The sequence below is a fragment of the Haliotis rubra genome, unplaced genomic scaffold (genome assembly GCF_003918875.1).
Source record: "Haliotis rubra isolate DU_JTF1 unplaced genomic scaffold, ASM391887v1 Scf512, whole genome shotgun sequence".
In the NCBI taxonomy this organism is placed as follows: Eukaryota; Metazoa; Mollusca; class Gastropoda; order Lepetellida; family Haliotidae; genus Haliotis; species Haliotis rubra.
This window is the reverse complement of record NW_025767205.1, coordinates 728717-748459: the sequence shown is the minus strand read 5'-3', so window position 1 is coordinate 748459 and position 19743 is coordinate 728717. Positions and strand designations below refer to the sequence as shown.

Sequence of the window (19743 nt, the reverse complement as noted above, 5' to 3'; positions counted from 1 at the left end):
ATCTGTACTTGCGTGACGTCATTAAATGTTGGACCACTTAATGCAGTTTAAGTAAACGATAACTGTTATTTAACATGTTGAGAAACAAGACCCGACACTCTGGTATCAAACAGTCTCAAACGCACTGATTGATATAACTGTATATGATTAACACTTTCCAACAGTTGTACACCATCATGGCGCCGATTGATAATCAGCTGAGAGACTGTGGTAGCGCTGTAACCAATGTGTCCCGGGAGGTCAGACAGGATGCCACTTTACAGCGCAATATCACGAACACCACTAGACTTCATCAAAACTAAAACTGTTAAGTTAGAATTGTCCTGTCTTTCGAATATATTGGTATGGGATTGATTCCGATGTCTATGTTAAGTGCTTCCATTATAGAGAAACGATGTCTGAACTCACAGAGCGGTTAAGGTCATAGGTTGGAACATCCCGATACCATTGTCAGATATAGTTAATCTTCTTACCTCGCCTTCCTGATACACACATACACACGCACCCACGCACATGCACACACGCACACACGCACATATATATACACATAAACACACACATGCATGCAATTACAAACACATACACATGCGCACACACATGGACGCAGCAACATACACTCACACACAGAGGGAAACAGGCACACACCACACACACAGGCACACAGAGACACACTCCCGTATGCCATTCCCATCGCGCTATTCCACCTCACCCCAAAAAGGTAAAAGGTGTCGGCAGTGCCAAGGCATATACATGTATATATCGTAATTATATATATATGTATGTATGTATGTATGTGTGTGTGTGTGTGTGTGTGTGTGTGTGTGTGTGTGTGTGTGTGTGTGTGCGTGCGTGCGTGTGTGTGTGTGAGTGTGTGTGTGTATGTATGTATGTATGTATGTGTGGTAACAGTGGTGGCATCAACCGGTCCGATGGTCCTACGTGGCAAAGACAGGGTCTAGTACTGTTGTTTACACAATAGAGCGACCTCTTAACGTACAACCTACTGAAAATTCATATATATATGAATCACTTGCGTTCTTTAAACATACTTAAGGCGTTGACATTCATAACGTAAAGTGATTTCATTGATTGATTTCAAGTTTCCTTTTAAATGTATCACCTGTTTTCCTCGTAATCACTAAATATCTCAGTGCTTTAAGCCATAACATGAGATATTCTAATTAGTTGACGTTGTGGGTCGATATCGAGTTCAATAACTATCAGACTTCATTGCTCCGGGGGAACACCTTGTCGCATGCTTTGTCTTACATAGAAGCGTTTGCACCGGTCTCCAATACTCAGTGGTAAATATCTCAACTGTTCATGAGTTTGGATCAGTTCGCAAGTCGCCCCCCACCCCCCACCCCTCCTTCTACAATAAGACACTCACTATGTCTCGTCAGGACTGCTGCTATGTCCCATTTCCATTAACCCATAACTCGGTTCAGACAAAACTGAATAGTTAAAAGCAGTAGATGGCCATATTATTTGTAGATATGAATGTATGAATAATCAGAACAATATATATTTTAACTCCCCACATGGGCACAATGCGTGAAGCCCATTTCTGGTGTCCCCCGCCGTGATATTGCTGGATTATTGCTAAAAGCGGTGAAAAACCAAATTCACTCACTTACTCATATTTTAACACACATTTTACACGATAACACTAAAATGGTGCCAGGCGGTAATCCAAAAAGGTGGAGGAAGTAGTCAGTCACAGATCCACGAGTGTTAAATGTCGTTGTGTGTAGTCGTTATTCAGTCATGTAAAGAAACATATATTCGTGTCCAGGGGTTACAAGTACAAGACATCCAGGAGTGTGCAGTTCACCTCTTGTGGATACCGCTCATAAAAAAACAAAGACAAATATACAGATGTCTGTTTAAAAGAAAGCACAGAAGATGTGATGTGCATGCTGTTTTAACCATACCAACTTAATGGGGATGAACATCTTTTTAAACAAAATAAAACCGACATAAGACAACCATTAACTTAAAGTGATTGGACTAACTGACTTAATAGACTGAAGAAAACGATGTGTGTCACTGTTTCTACAAGAACGTAATCTCCTAAATCTAGTTTGTAAAAGTCTCCCAGAGTCGTCCGCAGCATCAAGTAAAAAAATAATTCTCTACAATCCGATGTCGAGTATCAATCCCAAAGCGAAATGTAAGAAGAAAGGCTATCAAATTTAAAAGTTCATCTGATTAACATTGCAAAAAGGAATGAAACCGTAAAATTTAATTTTTTTTAGATATGGGATGGCACCGACACATGTCTGAGACACAAGGAAGCAGGAGAAACTGTGTTTATGCCAACATCTGACCGTAACGTTCCTATCGGCTCTTCTACCTTCCACAGTGCACCAGTGTCCCTAGCCGTGGCAGCAGCAACAGTACCGTGTTCCGACGTACACCCTTGGATCACTTTGCTATTCCCTCATGAAGAATGCACGTACAAATAAGACCCTCTCAATTGTCAGATAGCGTTTAACATTTTTACATCGATAATCTTTCAGGTCACAGACACAAGTCCTAGTCAACGAACTAAACTTGACGTTTTTGTTTAAAATCCCTCATTTTAATATCTTTTAAAGGTCATTTTAGGAACATCATAGTTTTTATAAGTCGCAACGAGCTTCTATTAGATTATATCTTGAATCGTTTCACCGATCATTGTATTAATTTTTATTTTGAATTCATTTACACAAAGTTAGATTCTGATTCGCTTATTTTTTGGTTAGATGCTTTATCAAGAAAGCTTTCTGTTGATTGGAGTTAAGATGGCGTTGCGATGAAGATTAACCCGCTTCCAGTGTTGATCCAAACGTGTTGCAGTGAATGATGGAGTGTTTACCGTTGTGACGAAATTTTCAACATTGCTATGGAGTATTCACTTTGTCACGAAGTATTCGTCATTATCATCACGTTTTCGACATTGCTATAAAGTATTCCACTTTGTCATGAAGTATTGGACATTGTGTTGAAGTTTTTAACATTCTATTAAAGTAATTAGCATTTTGTGTCGCAATCGCGATGGTTACATATCGTTAACACACTCACATCCAACGCTTGCTAAGAAACACCCTTGTGGAGTACAACATTGTACCCTCTGATTTCATATGAATATACCATAGGGCAGGACGAAACGAACAACTTATTCCTTATACATTGTGTTTGTTAGATGAATATAGTGAACTTCCTTGTTGATGAAGACAGGGATGACTTAAGGATTTCAACTTCCTTCTTTAATCATCTTCTTCTTTACGTGTTTGGTTACATAAATCAGATATTTGGTAAGGTTACCGAACTTTTGAAGACGTCCAACTGCTAACCGAACCACAATGCAGCGTTCATGTGTAATGATTAATGAATGGTTGTAACGTCATGTCGTGTGACACGCAACTTCACCAACAGGAGTGATGCCACTGGCTGCTTCTCAAAGTGGCTGTGCTATACTCCCGTGCTGCGTCACTTACAGCAAGGAATGGTAATCAGAAGCCATCTCGGTGCAGCATATGCGGGTCAGCTGGGAATTATAGCTTTCCGATGTCCAGCATCTTGTATATTTAGAACTAACGATGAAGCAGACAATCGCACCAGGGATTAGAACCCATGGTTAGCGGAACAAGCACAGCGAGAATTGAATTTCCTTGTGCAGTTAGAAGGCAACTTCTGGAGCAGATTCGAATCTAGAATATCAATAACTATATCGGAGAAAGTAATCCGGTAGTGATACTAAGCTTAACCTCTAGATCATCCATGCATCTCAAATGCTGTTCCAGTCCCTGTAGGCTATTAGTCGACATTGAACCACTTGGACGAGTCCCTTATGACGGCTAACCATTATCGGACTTCGAGTAGAATCTCTGCAAACGTCCAAAAAGTGGATGGAAATTCTGAGGGATGTAAAATGTCCTTCCTGGCGGACTAGTAATTCCAAATAAAGTTATTTCCGTTTGACGTCATACGTGGGCCGTATTCAAAGCACATAGATAAGGAGAAAGTACACGCCTTCAAGCAATTAGTCTGTGTAAGAAGTCTTTTATATCTTCATCAACCTACGATCAAAGGAAGAGATAGTGAAAATATGATCGCTTCTATCTTGTTGAACTTATTCATTCATGCTATTTTTCAATTTAAATCAAAGAAATGTGGATGATAGGACAAACAGAAAATGAATAAATGATAACGAATTATTTAAAATTCTTTGGTTGCTCATGGTAATCCAGTCGCAATCCATACTAAAAGCTGCATCACAATATCATGGTCGGATAGCAAGGACTTCGATCATGGAGTCGCGGCGTTAACTACTGATGAAACGTTACATATGCGCTGTGATAATTCAGTTGACACAAGGTCGTGTTGTGTTACACTGTCGCCTCTGGTTAGACTTTACCCAACATCTAAAAACGAAAGGATTCAAGTCGACTCAGTTGGCCATACGTTGTTTGGAAATCACTAAGGGATACACGGGTTTGAATTGATGTTGACTTGTTATGGCAGCCCCGGTTTGACTACAGTCCAAAGTTCGCTTCAAACGATTCAAATCTAATAATTTCCTGCTGAGGAAGTTGAGTAATGATACTAGTTAACCTTACACCTAAGACAAAGAAGTATATTGTACCACATATCTTCTTTCAATTATTCAATAGTGCAAAAACTCATTGTGGATTTTAGGAGCAAAAAAAGTGACACTTTGCCTGTTGAAATCAAGAGTGAAACTGTCGAAATTGTAACACAGTACAATATCTTGGCACTATCTTCAACAATAAACTACAGTGGAGTCCAAACACTGATTTTACTTTTAACAAATGCCAGCAAAGATTGTATGTAATGCGCAAACTGAGATCTTTTAACGTAAGCAAAAAAGGTGATGCTATCGTCGTTTTGTTGAAAGTATGTTAACCTTTTCAGTTCAATGCTGGTATGGCCCTCTTAATATCAAAAGTAAATGTTATCTTAACAAAATCATTTTAATTGCAAATACAATATCTGTGGTGTTTGTTTCGGATTTATCTTCTCTTTATTAATTCCCGTGTTCTTAACCTCGCTGAGAGAAGTGTATCTGATTCCAGCCACGTTTTAGTTTCTGAATATAATCTTTTACCTTCAGGGCGCCGATACCAAATGACCCGTTGTAAAACAATAAGAGTTCAAAATTCTTTTATTCCAGCAACGACTGTTAACTTTGTCTATTGTGTTGTTTTGTGTTTTCGCAACCTTCATGTCATTTTTAATATTTAGTTATGTAATCACTTTCAAATGTATAAAGAATTCCCAAGGGGTAATGAAGTGTTGTCATTGTCATCATAATTTGCACTAATATTTTAACGTTTTTTAACGTCACATGAGTGTTCCAAACTCATCGTTCAATATTTGACAAAAGTTTGACTAATATCCCATATACAACACCTTTGTAAATCACCTTGGGAAGGTAAAAACAGAAAATGTTATATCATATTATCATAATATCAATTATGTGGACTCCATGGTAAAAGGGTCTATGCTCACTAGATTCACTAAAACTGTGTTTCATATAGTGAACCCTAAGCCTTCAGGTAATAATAACAATTCGCTGACCACTATATTGTACCGTACAGATGCATTTCTTTATTAAATAGGAAAACAATCCCCAAAACCAACATGCGGAACCTAGCGCCATGGATCGTTATTGTGGATATATAAATTTCAAGTATTATCTACCTACACAATATAAATACTTACTGGCTTGAGTTCCTCACCTTAACGTGACACACAAACACACACACGCACGCACACACACACACAAACACACATGTAGGCACGCACATGCATATACACACATGTATTGTATGGATATCAAACCGAAGTAATCCATTGTATCTTGATCTTTACCCACATACATTTAATTGGTCTGTTTGCGCAATTGATAGTCCTACGGTAATTAATACACTGTCGTGTTGTGGCGGGTGAAATTCGTGCATCGTATTCACATTTGTAAATCATGATCTTTTCGATATTTATGTTATGTTAAGTGACGTCTCTGAATACCAATCCGATCCCATTTTCAACAATGCAGCTGCATTGAAACAGTCATTATTGGGTCCATTACTCAAACATTTATGCATGGGTCAGTTTTGACTGTATTAATATACAGTGTGCATCTGGTAAGAGCAGTAGCACATAATGCAAAAAGTATTATCCAATAAAACAGCTCACAGAAGTCTTAAAACATGTCCACCATGAGTGCGATATGAAAAACCCACCTTTGCCAAAACCTCCGCAATCTCTGTATCATTATACACGTCGTAGTCTGCCAGGTATTAGGTGCGTACGTTAATGCATGTTTCATGTTGTGTGTGTTTAGTGTGACCGGACTGGCCTTCACGTACGAGTATATTCATATCAATTTACAGTTACGCAGGGAGTGTATTTGTGTCATCCTCTCTACAATTGTCGGTTTAATGAAAATGTACTTGCGGATCTCGTCCCTGTAATAACCTCGGAGTTCCATTATAAAATCATCAAGTTGACATATCATTGTTGCAAGTAATATTTCAGGAAGAATGTATATTGTGTGGAATCATGTTTCTTTACATAAGCTGATTAAGGTCCCTTGCTATTGTGCTTTCAGATTTGTTTCCAAGTTGTTTCTCATATTCTAGTAGGATCAGGTGAACCCCGGAGCCAAAAGATTATATTTGATTTAGAGAACTACAATTGGAAATTCACCTGTTAAAATTGACGTACTGACCAACGACATTTGTTATTGGGTTGTTGTTTTCGTTCCAAATCTCGTGTGTCCTTTTCGTGCGTATTAATGTGGGTCTTCCAAGCGAAAACCTCAGACTTGATGTGAGAAGAATGAAATTTTGTATAGAAATAGAGCACTTATATAGTTTTTAATGTTCCGGTTTGTTATTAAACGACCTGTATATCAAATGCACATTTCTAAAAAGAAGAACATTACTTGTTACCTAAGGCTCCATTGAGCTGACATTTCAAAATGATTGCATTCCAAATTATAGTAAGAAGTAGAGTGTGAGCGTGTTTGGTTTCGCGCGGCTTTTCACTTCGAGACCGCCAGGAAAATGTTTCACATATTGTTCCCACTTGTGGAGTCGAACCAGCGTCTTCGGGTGACATATTTAGGCATCACTATCTCTGCCAGTCTTTTTATATTTTGATGCAATAATATTACATAAAAAATGTACTATTGCTGACAGCATCATATAATCGTGTATTGATCAATGTTTGCTAAGTCATATGCGTAGAATATGTCTAGCAAAGTTCTTTGAACCCTAGAGAGGGAGAATGTGATATCGCCGAGCAGATGCACCGTGGTGCCACACAGTGCTGCAGAAGATGTGGTTGTATTAGAGGAGTAGTGTTATAGGATGGCTGACAGAAGGATGGAGATTCGCCGCAGGCTAGGACCTAACCTTAATCTTGTTAATTCTAAAAGTGTAGGTCTAAAATTGACGACACAGTTAGTTTTAACCAAAGGGAAGGTATCCAAAACGTTCTTTTAGGGAAACAGAAAGGGAAAGAGTCAAAACAGATCTTAAGAGTTTGTAAGCTGGAACAGAAAGGGAAGTTATCGATCACAGTGAGTGTAAATGTGCAATGCGTATCCTCGAAATAGGGGAAAACATAATGTTTTGACTGCTGTAGTGTTCCCGTGACGTACGGGGTGTATTCCAGAGTGATATTTTGGTAAGCGGCAAGTCGAAGGTCATGTGTTATTTGGATCCTTTCTTAAATTGTTAGGATTGTCACATTTACATTTGGCAACACTTCCACAAATGTGTTTAAGACCCTAAACTGAATCCTTAAAATTCTTTGTAGATAATTTGAAAAAGATGCGCGTTCTATATTTTCTTCGTTTCCTAGCATTTAATTGTTTCATTGATGATTTGGGGGTCATGCTTATATTTCTGGGTCTAATTTAGTAATCATTGACAGCACAGCGGGACAAGAACCAGCAATGTCTTGAATACATAATGCCCTTTAGAAAGTGGTCAATATTACATCTGTTATATTTCAGATTATACTTCCAAAGTAAAGTACAGATTATAGTACAGTAACTCCTTTTGGACTGCGTCCGATGTAGGATTCGAACTCACACTTTCAGAGTGAGGCCCCTAAAAGTGTAATTCCAAATATAGCATATATCACTCGAACGTTTTGATTTTCAACAAAAGTAAACGTTTCTTGTCAAGAACTTGTATTTGTACATTAATATTGTACGAAATTCATCGTAAGTTCGGGTGGTATATGATACCCGTATTTGAACCTGATGAATTAGCAATGGCATGAACTTTGCCGTGAACACCTTTGACTTTTCTTAACATGTTAGAACACGTCTGGATTAAGTGAAGTGTTTAGGTGACGTTTCGGCTTAGAATCGTAGCTCATTTCATATGTGTAGGCCGTAGATTTGTTTGGACCAAAGACATCTGATTTATTCTGTATAAGCTGTTATTTCCTTCATGCAAACATGCAAACATTAGGTCGGACATTGATGGGGTATCAGGCTCTCCACGCATGGAGTATACAGAGTTCACCTTCTGACAGACCAACAACATCATTCGTATATTGTAATACATGCTACAATAACACGTATTATCATTTCTTGCATGAATAATACCTAAAATGTTCAGACGAAAAAAATGGATTACTGATATTATTTATTCATAGAAGAAATAAACACTTTGATGCAGACTATTTGACTCAAGTCACTACCATTCTAATGGACATATTGCTTTGGCTAATATACTTAGCAAAGGTCATAAGTCACCCCATCAGAAGCCGATAGAAAATGCGAATTTTTGCTTGAACAAGGAAGGTTGGAATGGCATCTCACACAACTCATTTACACTGCTTTGAAACACTTGCATGTGTTAGTGTTTCAAACACCACTGCATCTCATCCTGTCCAGCAGAGTGAGAAACCTGCCGGGCATGCGCACTTGCCCGGATAGAAGTCTCAGTATCCGAGGATATGGGGGGAAATGTGATTACATGAATACGAAGATTTCAAACCACCAGGCTCTACGACAATAGCGTGCATATCATGGTCACTGATCACAGGTACCTGTCACGAACCTGCAGATCTGTGCGATCTTTGTGAATCAGGGATTTGGCACAAAATGTTACTACCTGTAGATGCACATGCACACACACATGCACTCGCACACATCTACAAGCACACGCACACACACATGCACACACGTACGCACACATATATACGTATATATTGTATGTATATTTAACCGAAGTGATCCATCGTCTCTTGATCTTTATCCACATACATTTAATTGGTCTGTTTGTGCAGCAGAAATGTCAATTGACAGTGCCTCGATAGTCAATACACTGTCATGTTGTAGCGGGTGAAATACGTGCATCCTATTCACATTTATAAAACATGTGCAAGATATCTTTTCGATATTTTTGTTTCGAAAATTTAAGTGACCTTATGTCTTGACGACTCTGAATACCAATCCGATCCCACTTTAAACAATGCAGCTGCATTGAAAACTGTCATTATTGGGTCCATTGCTCAAACATTTATGCATGGATCACTTTTGGTAACATTAATATGCAGCGTGCATCTGGTATTGGCAGTAGCTCATAACGCAAAAGTATTATCCAATAAAACAGCTCACAGAAGTCTTAAAACATGTCCACCATGAGTGCGATATGAAAAACCCACCTTTGCAAAAACCTCCGCAATCTCTCTCTGTATCATCATACACGTCGTTGTCTGCCAGGTATTAGGTGCGTACGTTAATGCATGTTTCATGTTGTGTGTGTTTAGTGTGACGGGACTGGCCTTCACGTACGAGTATATTCATATCAATTTACAGTTACGCAGGGAGTGTATTTGTGTCATCCTCTCTACAATTGTCGGTTTAATGAAAATGTACTTGCGGATCTCGTCCCTGTTATAACCTCGGAGTTCCATGATTACAAAATCATCAATACTGCCGTCATACAGAAATCAAGTCGTGTTGTCGCACTTGGCCATTTTTGACATATCATTGTTGCAAGTAATATTTCAGGAAGAATGTATATTGTGTGGAATCATGTTTCTTTACATAAGCTGATTAAAGTCACGTGTTATTGTGCTTTCAGATTAACTTTGTTTCCAAGTTGCTACTCATATTCCAGAAGATCAGTAGAGCTCCGGAGCCAAAAGGTTATATCTGACTCAAAGAACTGCAATGGCATTTCTAACAGCTTTTCCTTTCCAAATCTCGTGTGTCCTGTTTTCGTGCGAAATAATAGGCCTCTTCCATACGAAAACCTCAGACTTGACAAGTATGACAATTTTAACAGGTGACTTTCCAATTGCAGTTCTCTAGATCAAATATAACCTTTTGGCTCCGGGGTTCACCTGATCCTTCTAGAATATGAGAAACAACTTGGAAACAAATCTGAAAGCACAATAGCAAGGGACCTTAATCAGCTTATGTAAAGAAACATGATTCCACACAATATACATTCTTCCTGAAATATTACTTGCAACAATGATATGTCAAAAATGGTCAAGTGAGACAACACAACTTGATTTCAGTATGACAGCAGTATTGTAACAGAAGACTTATATTTTTTGTAATTTTCCGATTTGTTATTAAACGACCTGTATATCAAATACAAATTTCTGAAAAAAACCCATTACTTGTTACCTTAGGCTCCATTGATGTGACATTTCAAAATGATTGTATTTCAAATTATAGTAAGAAGTAGAGGGTGGACGTGTTTGGTTCGCGGCTTTTCACCTTGAGGCTGACACGGAAAGGTTTAACATATTGCACCCACTTGTCGAGCCGAACCAGCGTCTTCGGGTGACATGCCAAGGCTTCACTATCTCTGCCAATCTTTTTATAATTTAATAATATAATATTATAATAAAAAATGTACAATTGCTGACAGCATCATGTAATCGTAAATTGATCAATTTTGGTTTGCGAAGACATCTGTGTAGAATATGTCTAGCAAAGTTCTTTCAGCCCTAGAGAGGGGATAGGTTGATAGCGCCGAGCAGATGCACCGTGGTGCCACACAGTGCTGCAGAAGGTGAGGTTGTATTATAGGAGTAGTGTTATAGGATGGCTGACAGAAGGATGGAGATTCGCCGCAGGCTAGGACCTAACCTTAATCTTGTTAATTCTAAAAGTGTAGGTCTAAAATTGACGACACAGTTAGTTTTAACCAAAGGGAAGGTATCCAAAACGTTCTTTTAGGGAAAGAGTCAAAACCGATCTTAAGAGTTTGTAAGCTGGAACAGAAGGGGAAGTTATCGATCACAGTGGGAGAAAATGTGCAATATGTATTCTCAAAATAGGGGAAAACATAATGTTTTGACTACTGTAGTGTTTTCATAAGGTACGGGGAGTATTCCAGAGACATATTTCGATTACTGTAAGCGGCAAGTCAAAGGCCATGTGTTATTTGGATCGTCTCTTGATACGTTAGAATTGTCACATTTATATTTGGCAACACTTCCACAAGTGTGGTCAGACCTAAACAGGATCCTGAGAGGGTATTTTATCCCGTCAATGTAACGAGTTCAGGGTCTAAACATGTTTCTGATTGTGTTTGAGGAACTAAACGTGGAATAGACCCGTGTCCTCGATTCCTTGGAATTCTTTGTGGACTGGGGCATCTAAAAGTGTAATTCCAAATATAGCATAATTAGATATGTCACTCCAATTCTTAATTTATCCTTTACTTTATCGCGGGCAACATTTCTTGTCACAAATATAATAATTTTTTGTCACGAACTTTTTCATTTGTACATTATTATATGATAATACATGATTATTATAGCGGTATATATTATATTAATATATATATATATATATATTAATCTTGGTGGTGTAGGATGTCCTTATTTGAAACTGATGAATCCATAATTGCATGAACTTGGCAGTGAAACATGTCTAGGTTATGGGAATGTTGTGTTCAGGTGATGTATGATCTTTGAATCGTAGCTCATTTCATGTTTGTCGACCGTACATTTGTGTGGATAGTACAAACTTGATTTATACCGTAAAGGAGTTATTACAGTCTTGCAAACATTAGGTCAGAAATGGACCTAATAAGCATGGACAGCGTGCCTTCCGGTGTTCGGTTCCTCAGTATTGATGTGTTGACCTTTGGACAGATCTACACTATTATTCGGGTATCATAATACAAGATACAATGAAAACATACTGTCAGTGTTTTATGCATAACACCTGAATTTGAATTTATGACACGTTTTTATGGATAACAACTTCTCTATATTTTGATACGACGTTTCAGAGCTAACTCTTGCTCTTTCATCAGCTGAATGCTGAATTTACGTCAAAGTGGTTGCTTGAGTACATACATAGATTACAAACCACCAGACTCTACGACAATAGCATACATGTCATTGTCATTTGTCACTAGTATCTGTCAAGAACCTGCAGATTGGTGCAATCTCTGTAAATCAGGGGCTTTGGCACCAAAGTGTACCACCGTTTGGATACTCTTACCTCTCTATGTCATCTTCTTGCCACCTGTCTCCGTACATGAGGATGGAAAATTACTTGTTTTCGTTGTTTGTTGTTTTACGCCGCACTCAGCAATATTCCAGCTGTATGGAGACAATCTGTAAATAATCGAGTCTACGCAATCCAGTGATTAACATCATGAGCATCGATCTACGCATCTAGCATACGATGACACGTGTCAACCAAATCTGCGAGCCTGACAACAACTTGATCCCGTCAATCGCCTCTTACGCCAAGCAAGGGTTGCTGAAGACCAATTCTAACCCGGATGTTCATCGGTCAATAACTACTTGAGTGAAACTGGAAGATGTCAAACCAACTCGAGACTCGAACCATAATGAAGCAGCAAAAGCAACATCCGGGTTTCTCTATTAGTATTTATGTAACCGGACGTACCTCAGACCTACTGACCAGTCACTGGTGATGCAGGCTCAGAGTCAAGAAGCCAGCATGTCTTTCAAATGACAGTCTGCTTTCTGCACAGAACCGTGACCCTGGGATGGCCATGAACAAGGACAAGATCAGACCACAGCTGCTTAAATTCTGTAATGACAGGTGCAGGGAACTCAAGAGCCGATGAGGCTATGTAGGATGGTAGTGACCCTTACACGGGGAAATATCCAACATCGCGTACACTTCGGTTGCAAATTGTATACATGTACTCTCTGACTTGATTCCTAGGCTGTTGTATTTCCACGGAAACCAAACAGTCTTTTATGTTTTGGAGATAGTATTTTGTTGTTGTAATGTAACTTCCTGACCAAGGAGCCATATACGTTTTTTGTATATTTGTTAAATTCTAAAACTCGCTTAGCTGTTCACACGTATATTTACCCATGATGATATCTGATTATAGGTTGTAACTGTGACGTAGACACACATGCACGCAGCACACAACATATATGTATGAATTTAATATTTGTCGAAAAATGGTCCGCTACAATAATGATTTGGCTCCTCGTATTAAGTTACGAGTATTTGCGGCGGCTACCGTCGTACACAGATTCAGTGTTCCCGTACCACCTGCAAGAGGTACCGATAATATCATGGACATACGATCAAAATACGATCAAAATAAGGAATGTAATTAAGAAGGTTGGAGCTCAATTAAAAAGGCCGCATGTTTATAATGGTACAGGGAAACCGAGACTCAGAAAACAGAAGCTGGAGACATACGACTCCGCTTTAATATCGTCACTGTTAAACACTGCAAGCACTCCCCCAGTGGGAGATGTAAATCATTATTCGTTGATAAAAGTTAACACTTGCTAGGTCCAGTCCACGTTACATTGACTGCATCCTTGACAATTCCAGAGAGGACCGGATCACGAGATGATCCGATTAGGCTTGCGTCTTGCTGTAGTGGTCCATATAGAGGTTAGGTGGCAGTATGTCAGAGATAATATCCATCTCGTTAGATGAAGCAATGTCTTCTGGAGGGCAGAATTGCAGATGCCACACGGGCCATGTCATGGAGAGTTAACCCTCCATTCGTTAGACAGTAGCTTCCATTTTTGTTAAGGGATGCTAGGATACAAGGATATAACTCAAAACATGCCTACTCAAAAGTTTCTCCAAACTTTCTTTTGTGGAAATACCTACAGAATAAGCCAGTGCTCCTTCTATTCTGGTTTGGATTGTGTGGGTCGATAATGGAATGTATTATCTTGATTTTGTTTTTCGCTGTTCTAAACGATTAGTTTATCCAGATAATAAATAATTGACAACTAACTATCTACTTTTGAGTAATTGAGCGTTTCGGATATAAAATGACATCAGAGATGTGTTTTAACATTGTAACTGTGGCACCTTGAGCTTATAGATCTTGCTTGTCACACTGAAGCCTTACTTGTCGCTATGGATTCTATTACCTTGTCCTGTACGCCCTACTTTGACAGTGTTGGGGCACTGGGGTCTGCAACAATGCAGAGAGATCGTGTCAATCACCGATAAACACGCACATTAAACAGTTTTCTCCGTAAAACACAATATTATACACTGACAGAATTTGTATTCCGTTATGCCTGCAAAACAAACAATAATGAATCATCTAGTAGACGAGTGTCAGCTCGATTGAATAGATGTTCACATTTTAGTTCTCATTGCAAGTTATTATCTAGATGTATAATGTCCTCAACAATGCTCTCTAAAATGAGTTTCGTCAATTATTTAAAGTTATGGTTGTTTGGTTCACGCTAATGTGTGTGCATGTCAGTGTATCCCACATAAAAGCCATTAAATAATACACGATATATTGCTAGAGTTTTATGTCACGATGGAAGATACAGAAGTGTGTACACAAGAATAGTCGTAGGCATGCATGACATTAATATACACTATTCAGCAAAATATGACAGATCAACTGAAGCAACATGAAAGATTGTGATGTTTTTTCACTTCTTTTGAGTGGTATATTAACCTATAATGCATGTGATGCACGAAAAGTGTGATGTAAATAGTCCTATATATAAATATCATATTGTGGGCGATAGTGGCCAATAGACGCATTTTCGGGTGTGCGTTACACTGTGTTGTGTCATGTGAACTGTAGGTGTGGGTGGGCTTGAAGTGGTCACTAAAGACCTATGTTGGTCGTATGAGGCAACCTAACGGATCTAACTGTATGTGTGGGTGGGCTTGAAGTGGTCACTAAAGACCTATGTTGGTCGTATGAGGCAACCTAACGGATCTAACTGTATGTGTGGGTGGGCTTGAAGTGGTCACTAAAGACCTATGTTGGTCGTATGAGGCAACCTAACGGATCTAACTGTATGTGTGGGTGGGCTTGAAGTGGTCACTAAAGACCTATGTTGGTCGTATGAGGCAACCTAACGGATCTAACTGTATGTGTGGGTGGGCTTGAAGTGGTCACTAAAGACCTATGTTGGTCGTATGAGGCAACCTAACGGATCTAACTGTATGTGTGGGTGGGCTTGAAGTGGTCACTAAGGCAGACCTATGTTGGTCGTATGAGGCAACCTAACGGATCTAACTGTATGTGTGGGTGGGCTTGAAGTGGTCACTAAAGACCTATGTTGGTCGTATGAGGCAACCTAACGGATCTAACTGTATGTGTGGGTGGGCTTGAAGTTGTCACTAAAGACCTATGTTGGTCGTATGAGGCAACCTAACGGATCTGGTGGTCAGGGTAAAAGACCTCGTGCCACGGCACTCCAACGGCATAGATCATTGTTTACAATACCAATCATTGGTTTGTCTGGTCCAGACTCGATTGTTACATACCGCCGCTGTATAACTGGAATATTGTGACGGAAAACAAAAAACAACGTGTTACATGGCTAATTGTCAAAGACGATTGTCATCCTTCAAGATGGCGGTTTTAATGACTTCTTCCACTACGTTGTCAGACCGAGATTCGATCATTGAGAGCCGTGATATGGTTGGAAAATGTCTGATTCTCCACGCATTCCATCATTCACTTACTGATACAACCAGAAGAAGTTAATCGTTGTAAGACATAACTAATGTCTCCCTCAAGGAACCAAGTCTCTGACTCATTACTATGGGAACAACACCACCAGACCAACAATGAGACTACACTTTATCATTTCCATCAATCTTTGAACAAGTTCCACGCGTTATACAACGAGGTTATTCCTTTCTTCTGTTCGTCATTGATTTCACGCGTTATGTTTTGACGTGTTAAGTGTTTGGGGAATAAAGCATTTGTAGGTCATCTGTACAATGTTTCGTTTCATATTCATGAAGTAGGTCTGGTTTAGCGGTACAGCTATTCTCAGTTTTATGAGTCCCCAGTGAAACAGGTACCTGAGTTACATCCAATATGCGTCTTCATCATCTGGAACTGAGGGAAGCATCAGGCAGCACATGGCTCTGAGTCAACCACATCATGACCGTTTTATTAAATTATACCTATCCTTCAAAACTCACATTTGAGAAAAAAATATATCTGTATTTTTTGGTTTGTGATCTCGTGGGAAATCCGGCACTTGTCGTAGCATTTTTATATGAAATTAGTACTGATCCTTGATTCGTTTGGCAGGATGAATCCCTACGGAATTCCAAGGAGGATGTATTCCCATTACTCAACATCTATGTCACGGATCACCTAAATAGATTTGGAGCTTTACGCTGTGAGGATTATTGCAATTGTTCCATGTTCAGAGTCCATTTGTTTCCATGTTTAATAACTAACGCTTCTATCAATTGCTGGCCACACAAAGAGTGCATATCTTAACTAACTACCCAACGCATTAATTAAATATTAGAGTTTTCAAAAGGACATAGGACAATCGATAAAATAAGCACAATGGCTGTAATGATTGAAGGTTTCCACCAAAGAAAGTAATTTGAATCGACGATGATCACGACATCTCATCCGGTTGTCCGCGGGGACCCCACAAGAGAAGATTAAGATGTTATGACATTTGTGTGATGATGGCAATTAAACTTATACTATTATGTTTCCCAGCAACATCCTTTAAATAGAACATGACAACGTCGTCTGTACGTGTAACAAAAGAGGCAGATTGCGTTTTAATGCACTCGTACTTCTACATATTTACCATTTCTGCATTAATATGCAGAACGAGGTGATACGGAATTTGTTGGATTTTCAGGAAACTACGAAATTTACTTACCATGCGATCCATTCTTTATAATAGAAATTGTTCGGTTCAAGAATTATGTTGTGACAAGGGTACGTATTTACGTGAGATGAGCCGGTGACTATATTACGCCTGGAACTGTATAATAATCATTATAACGTATATAAACTGAGTAATAAAAGTGTCTACATTTCCACAATGTTTGGTAATCAAAACAAACCGTTTCCACAGTATCATGTGCATGTGTTTATGAGTCATGGTCCGATAGAGATGACACCAGGTGTTCGGGGAAAGGTGAGCATAAAGATGCTACCCCCTGAATGGCTCAAACAAATCTTTGTTTAGGTTTTTCAAGAGAAGATACTTTATAGGCCAAGCAGGACGCTGGACGTCGGACAAACACGCTATTATTAAGGTTTGCTTGTGCAGATGAGCGAAATATTATTTGCATATATGAAACGGCTGTTGTAATCCATACATTCGTAAATATGTGACAACATATGAATTATACCCTTGAACGTGCATATGTGAGCATACATAGAGACATGCCTTCACCTACCTGGTAATACTCCACAATCCTGCACATGGTGTCCCCTAGGAACCAGGTCTCCCATATTGCCTGGATGTACGACGGAGGGAGACACAGTGTTATAACGAGGAAGTCTGCTGCTGCCAGGTTCACTAGGAACAGGTTAGTTGACGTCCTGAGCTGACTGTTTTTCCACACCGCGAAACACACGAGAAAGTTGCCTGTGAGACCCAGCACGAACACAATCCCATACAACGCCGTAAACACCCATTCGTGAGGCTTCGGCTCAATAAAGGAGTAGATGGCGTGCAACAGATCGTCGTCGGAGAAGTAGCATTGTTGGATGGTGCCGTTAACTTCGTAGAGATGCTTACAGGTGGCACGGCTCCAGTTGGCCGTGGACATGGTTCTAAAGGTTCCTGATTCCTGCAAGTCTACGACGCGCTAATTGCCTTGTCACAGCAGACCATATATAGTCCATATATGCAACCATCTCGGTAAATACACATAGATAAATGCACAACTGAGAAAGTATCTACAGGTAGTCGGTCGGTGATAATGGTGACTTGCTTTAGTGCATCCTTAACTCTGGGAAGGCAGATGTCAAGAGATGAGTCTGTCTTCATCACGGCCCACCGACAGCGATAACCCAACACACACAAGCAGATAGATAATAACCAATCCCATCAACAAAGAGTTTTCCAAGAGCTTCAAACAGTTCACATCATTTCCAGATGTGCTCGGTCCGATATAACGCCGCTTGTTGCTCGGACGTCGCCTACGCTCACCCCTCTTGTGATCTCATCGCCACAGGCAATCAGAAGCTGTACCGCGGCGGCTCTCGACGCCAGCAGCGTGTGTACCGCGCGACGGTTTACAGGCGAAAGACAAGGTTAGAAACCACATTGATGCTGACGTTATCCCAGACTGCAACTGACCATACAGTTAACACACGCAGGATGCTGGATGCGAGTTTCCCTCACACAGCCCGTCACGCCTACAAGGAGATGCCAACATGCCAAGGTAGAAGGGCAGAGGCGAGTGTATCAAGGAGTTGAATAGGGGTGTTTTGTTAATCTGCTAGGGTAGTGATGTGAAAGATAGACTATTAAGATGATGTGCTTGGACGGAAAGGGTGGGGAAAGGGGACTATATCTCAGGTAGATGCGGGTCACTCTTTGTTTGGGTTTGTTAGGACAGATATGATATCTCTCGTGGCCGTTGTTCCGGGAAAGTGTTATTCTACGTTATGATGACAACAGTACCCATACAAGTTGAAGAGTTGTAGTTAATCACTGGATTGCCTGGTCCAGACTCGATTATTTACAAACCACCGCCATATAGCTGGAATATTTCTAAATGCGGCGTAAAACTAAACTCACTCACTCACTGAAGGGGTGTACTTTAAAAATAGCAAACGTGGCTTGTTATTTGAGAGGGAGACTGAAGTAGTATTTTGTAATGCATGTATATCTGATTACTTTTAAATACCTTAAGTTTAAGAGTGTATTTGTGTGCTCGATGTGAGTTGTTCGATGCTGGGGTTTATCTGTTGTATTGTTTTATTGAGACACGTGCATCGGGTGTTTGTTTCAAACATCGCTTTTCGATATGTTACCATTTTCATTGCACGTACACATTAATTAGAAGTTAATTTTTTGAAAACAAACAATATTCATTTCCTCCCTCTCCCCCCTTCAAAGTTATTTGCCACAATTTGCGTTGTATCCTGGAGGTTAAATCGTTCATTCATCAAACTGGGTTCGTTCCCCGACATTGGCACATGTTCCCCGCCTTGATAATACTCAAATACTGCTAAACGCCGTGCAACAAGACTCGCCTACTTTCACTTTTATCTGAAGTGATAAGGGGTTCTTCTATACAGATTGTTTTTAATTCTATAGTGCCTCAGGGGACCTGGCGCTTATCTAATGTTGCAGTAATTTAAGAATGTATTCCCAGACAGAGTCGTCTCCACGCTCTGTTGAAAATGTTGATACGTCCTGGTCAGCTTGGACTGCTATTTGTATTAGCGCTGTAAAATCAATGAGGCTGTTAACAACTAGATGGTTGCATCGACGCGTACTATGACTATA

At 39.6% G+C, this 19743-nt stretch overlaps 1 protein-coding gene across 1 annotated transcript in view; it reads right to left on the bottom strand.

Annotated features, from left to right (window-relative positions):
• Positions 1-18052, bottom strand: part of LOC124292300 (orexin receptor type 2-like) — a 44436-nt gene extending 26384 nt beyond the window's left edge. The window contains exon 1 of the mRNA XM_046729365.1: positions 17678-18052. Within this exon, the coding sequence (XP_046585321.1) occupies positions 17678-18052 (375 nt within the window). The remainder of the gene's footprint in view (positions 1-17677) is intronic.
• Between the last annotated feature and the right edge of the window lie 1691 nt (positions 18053-19743).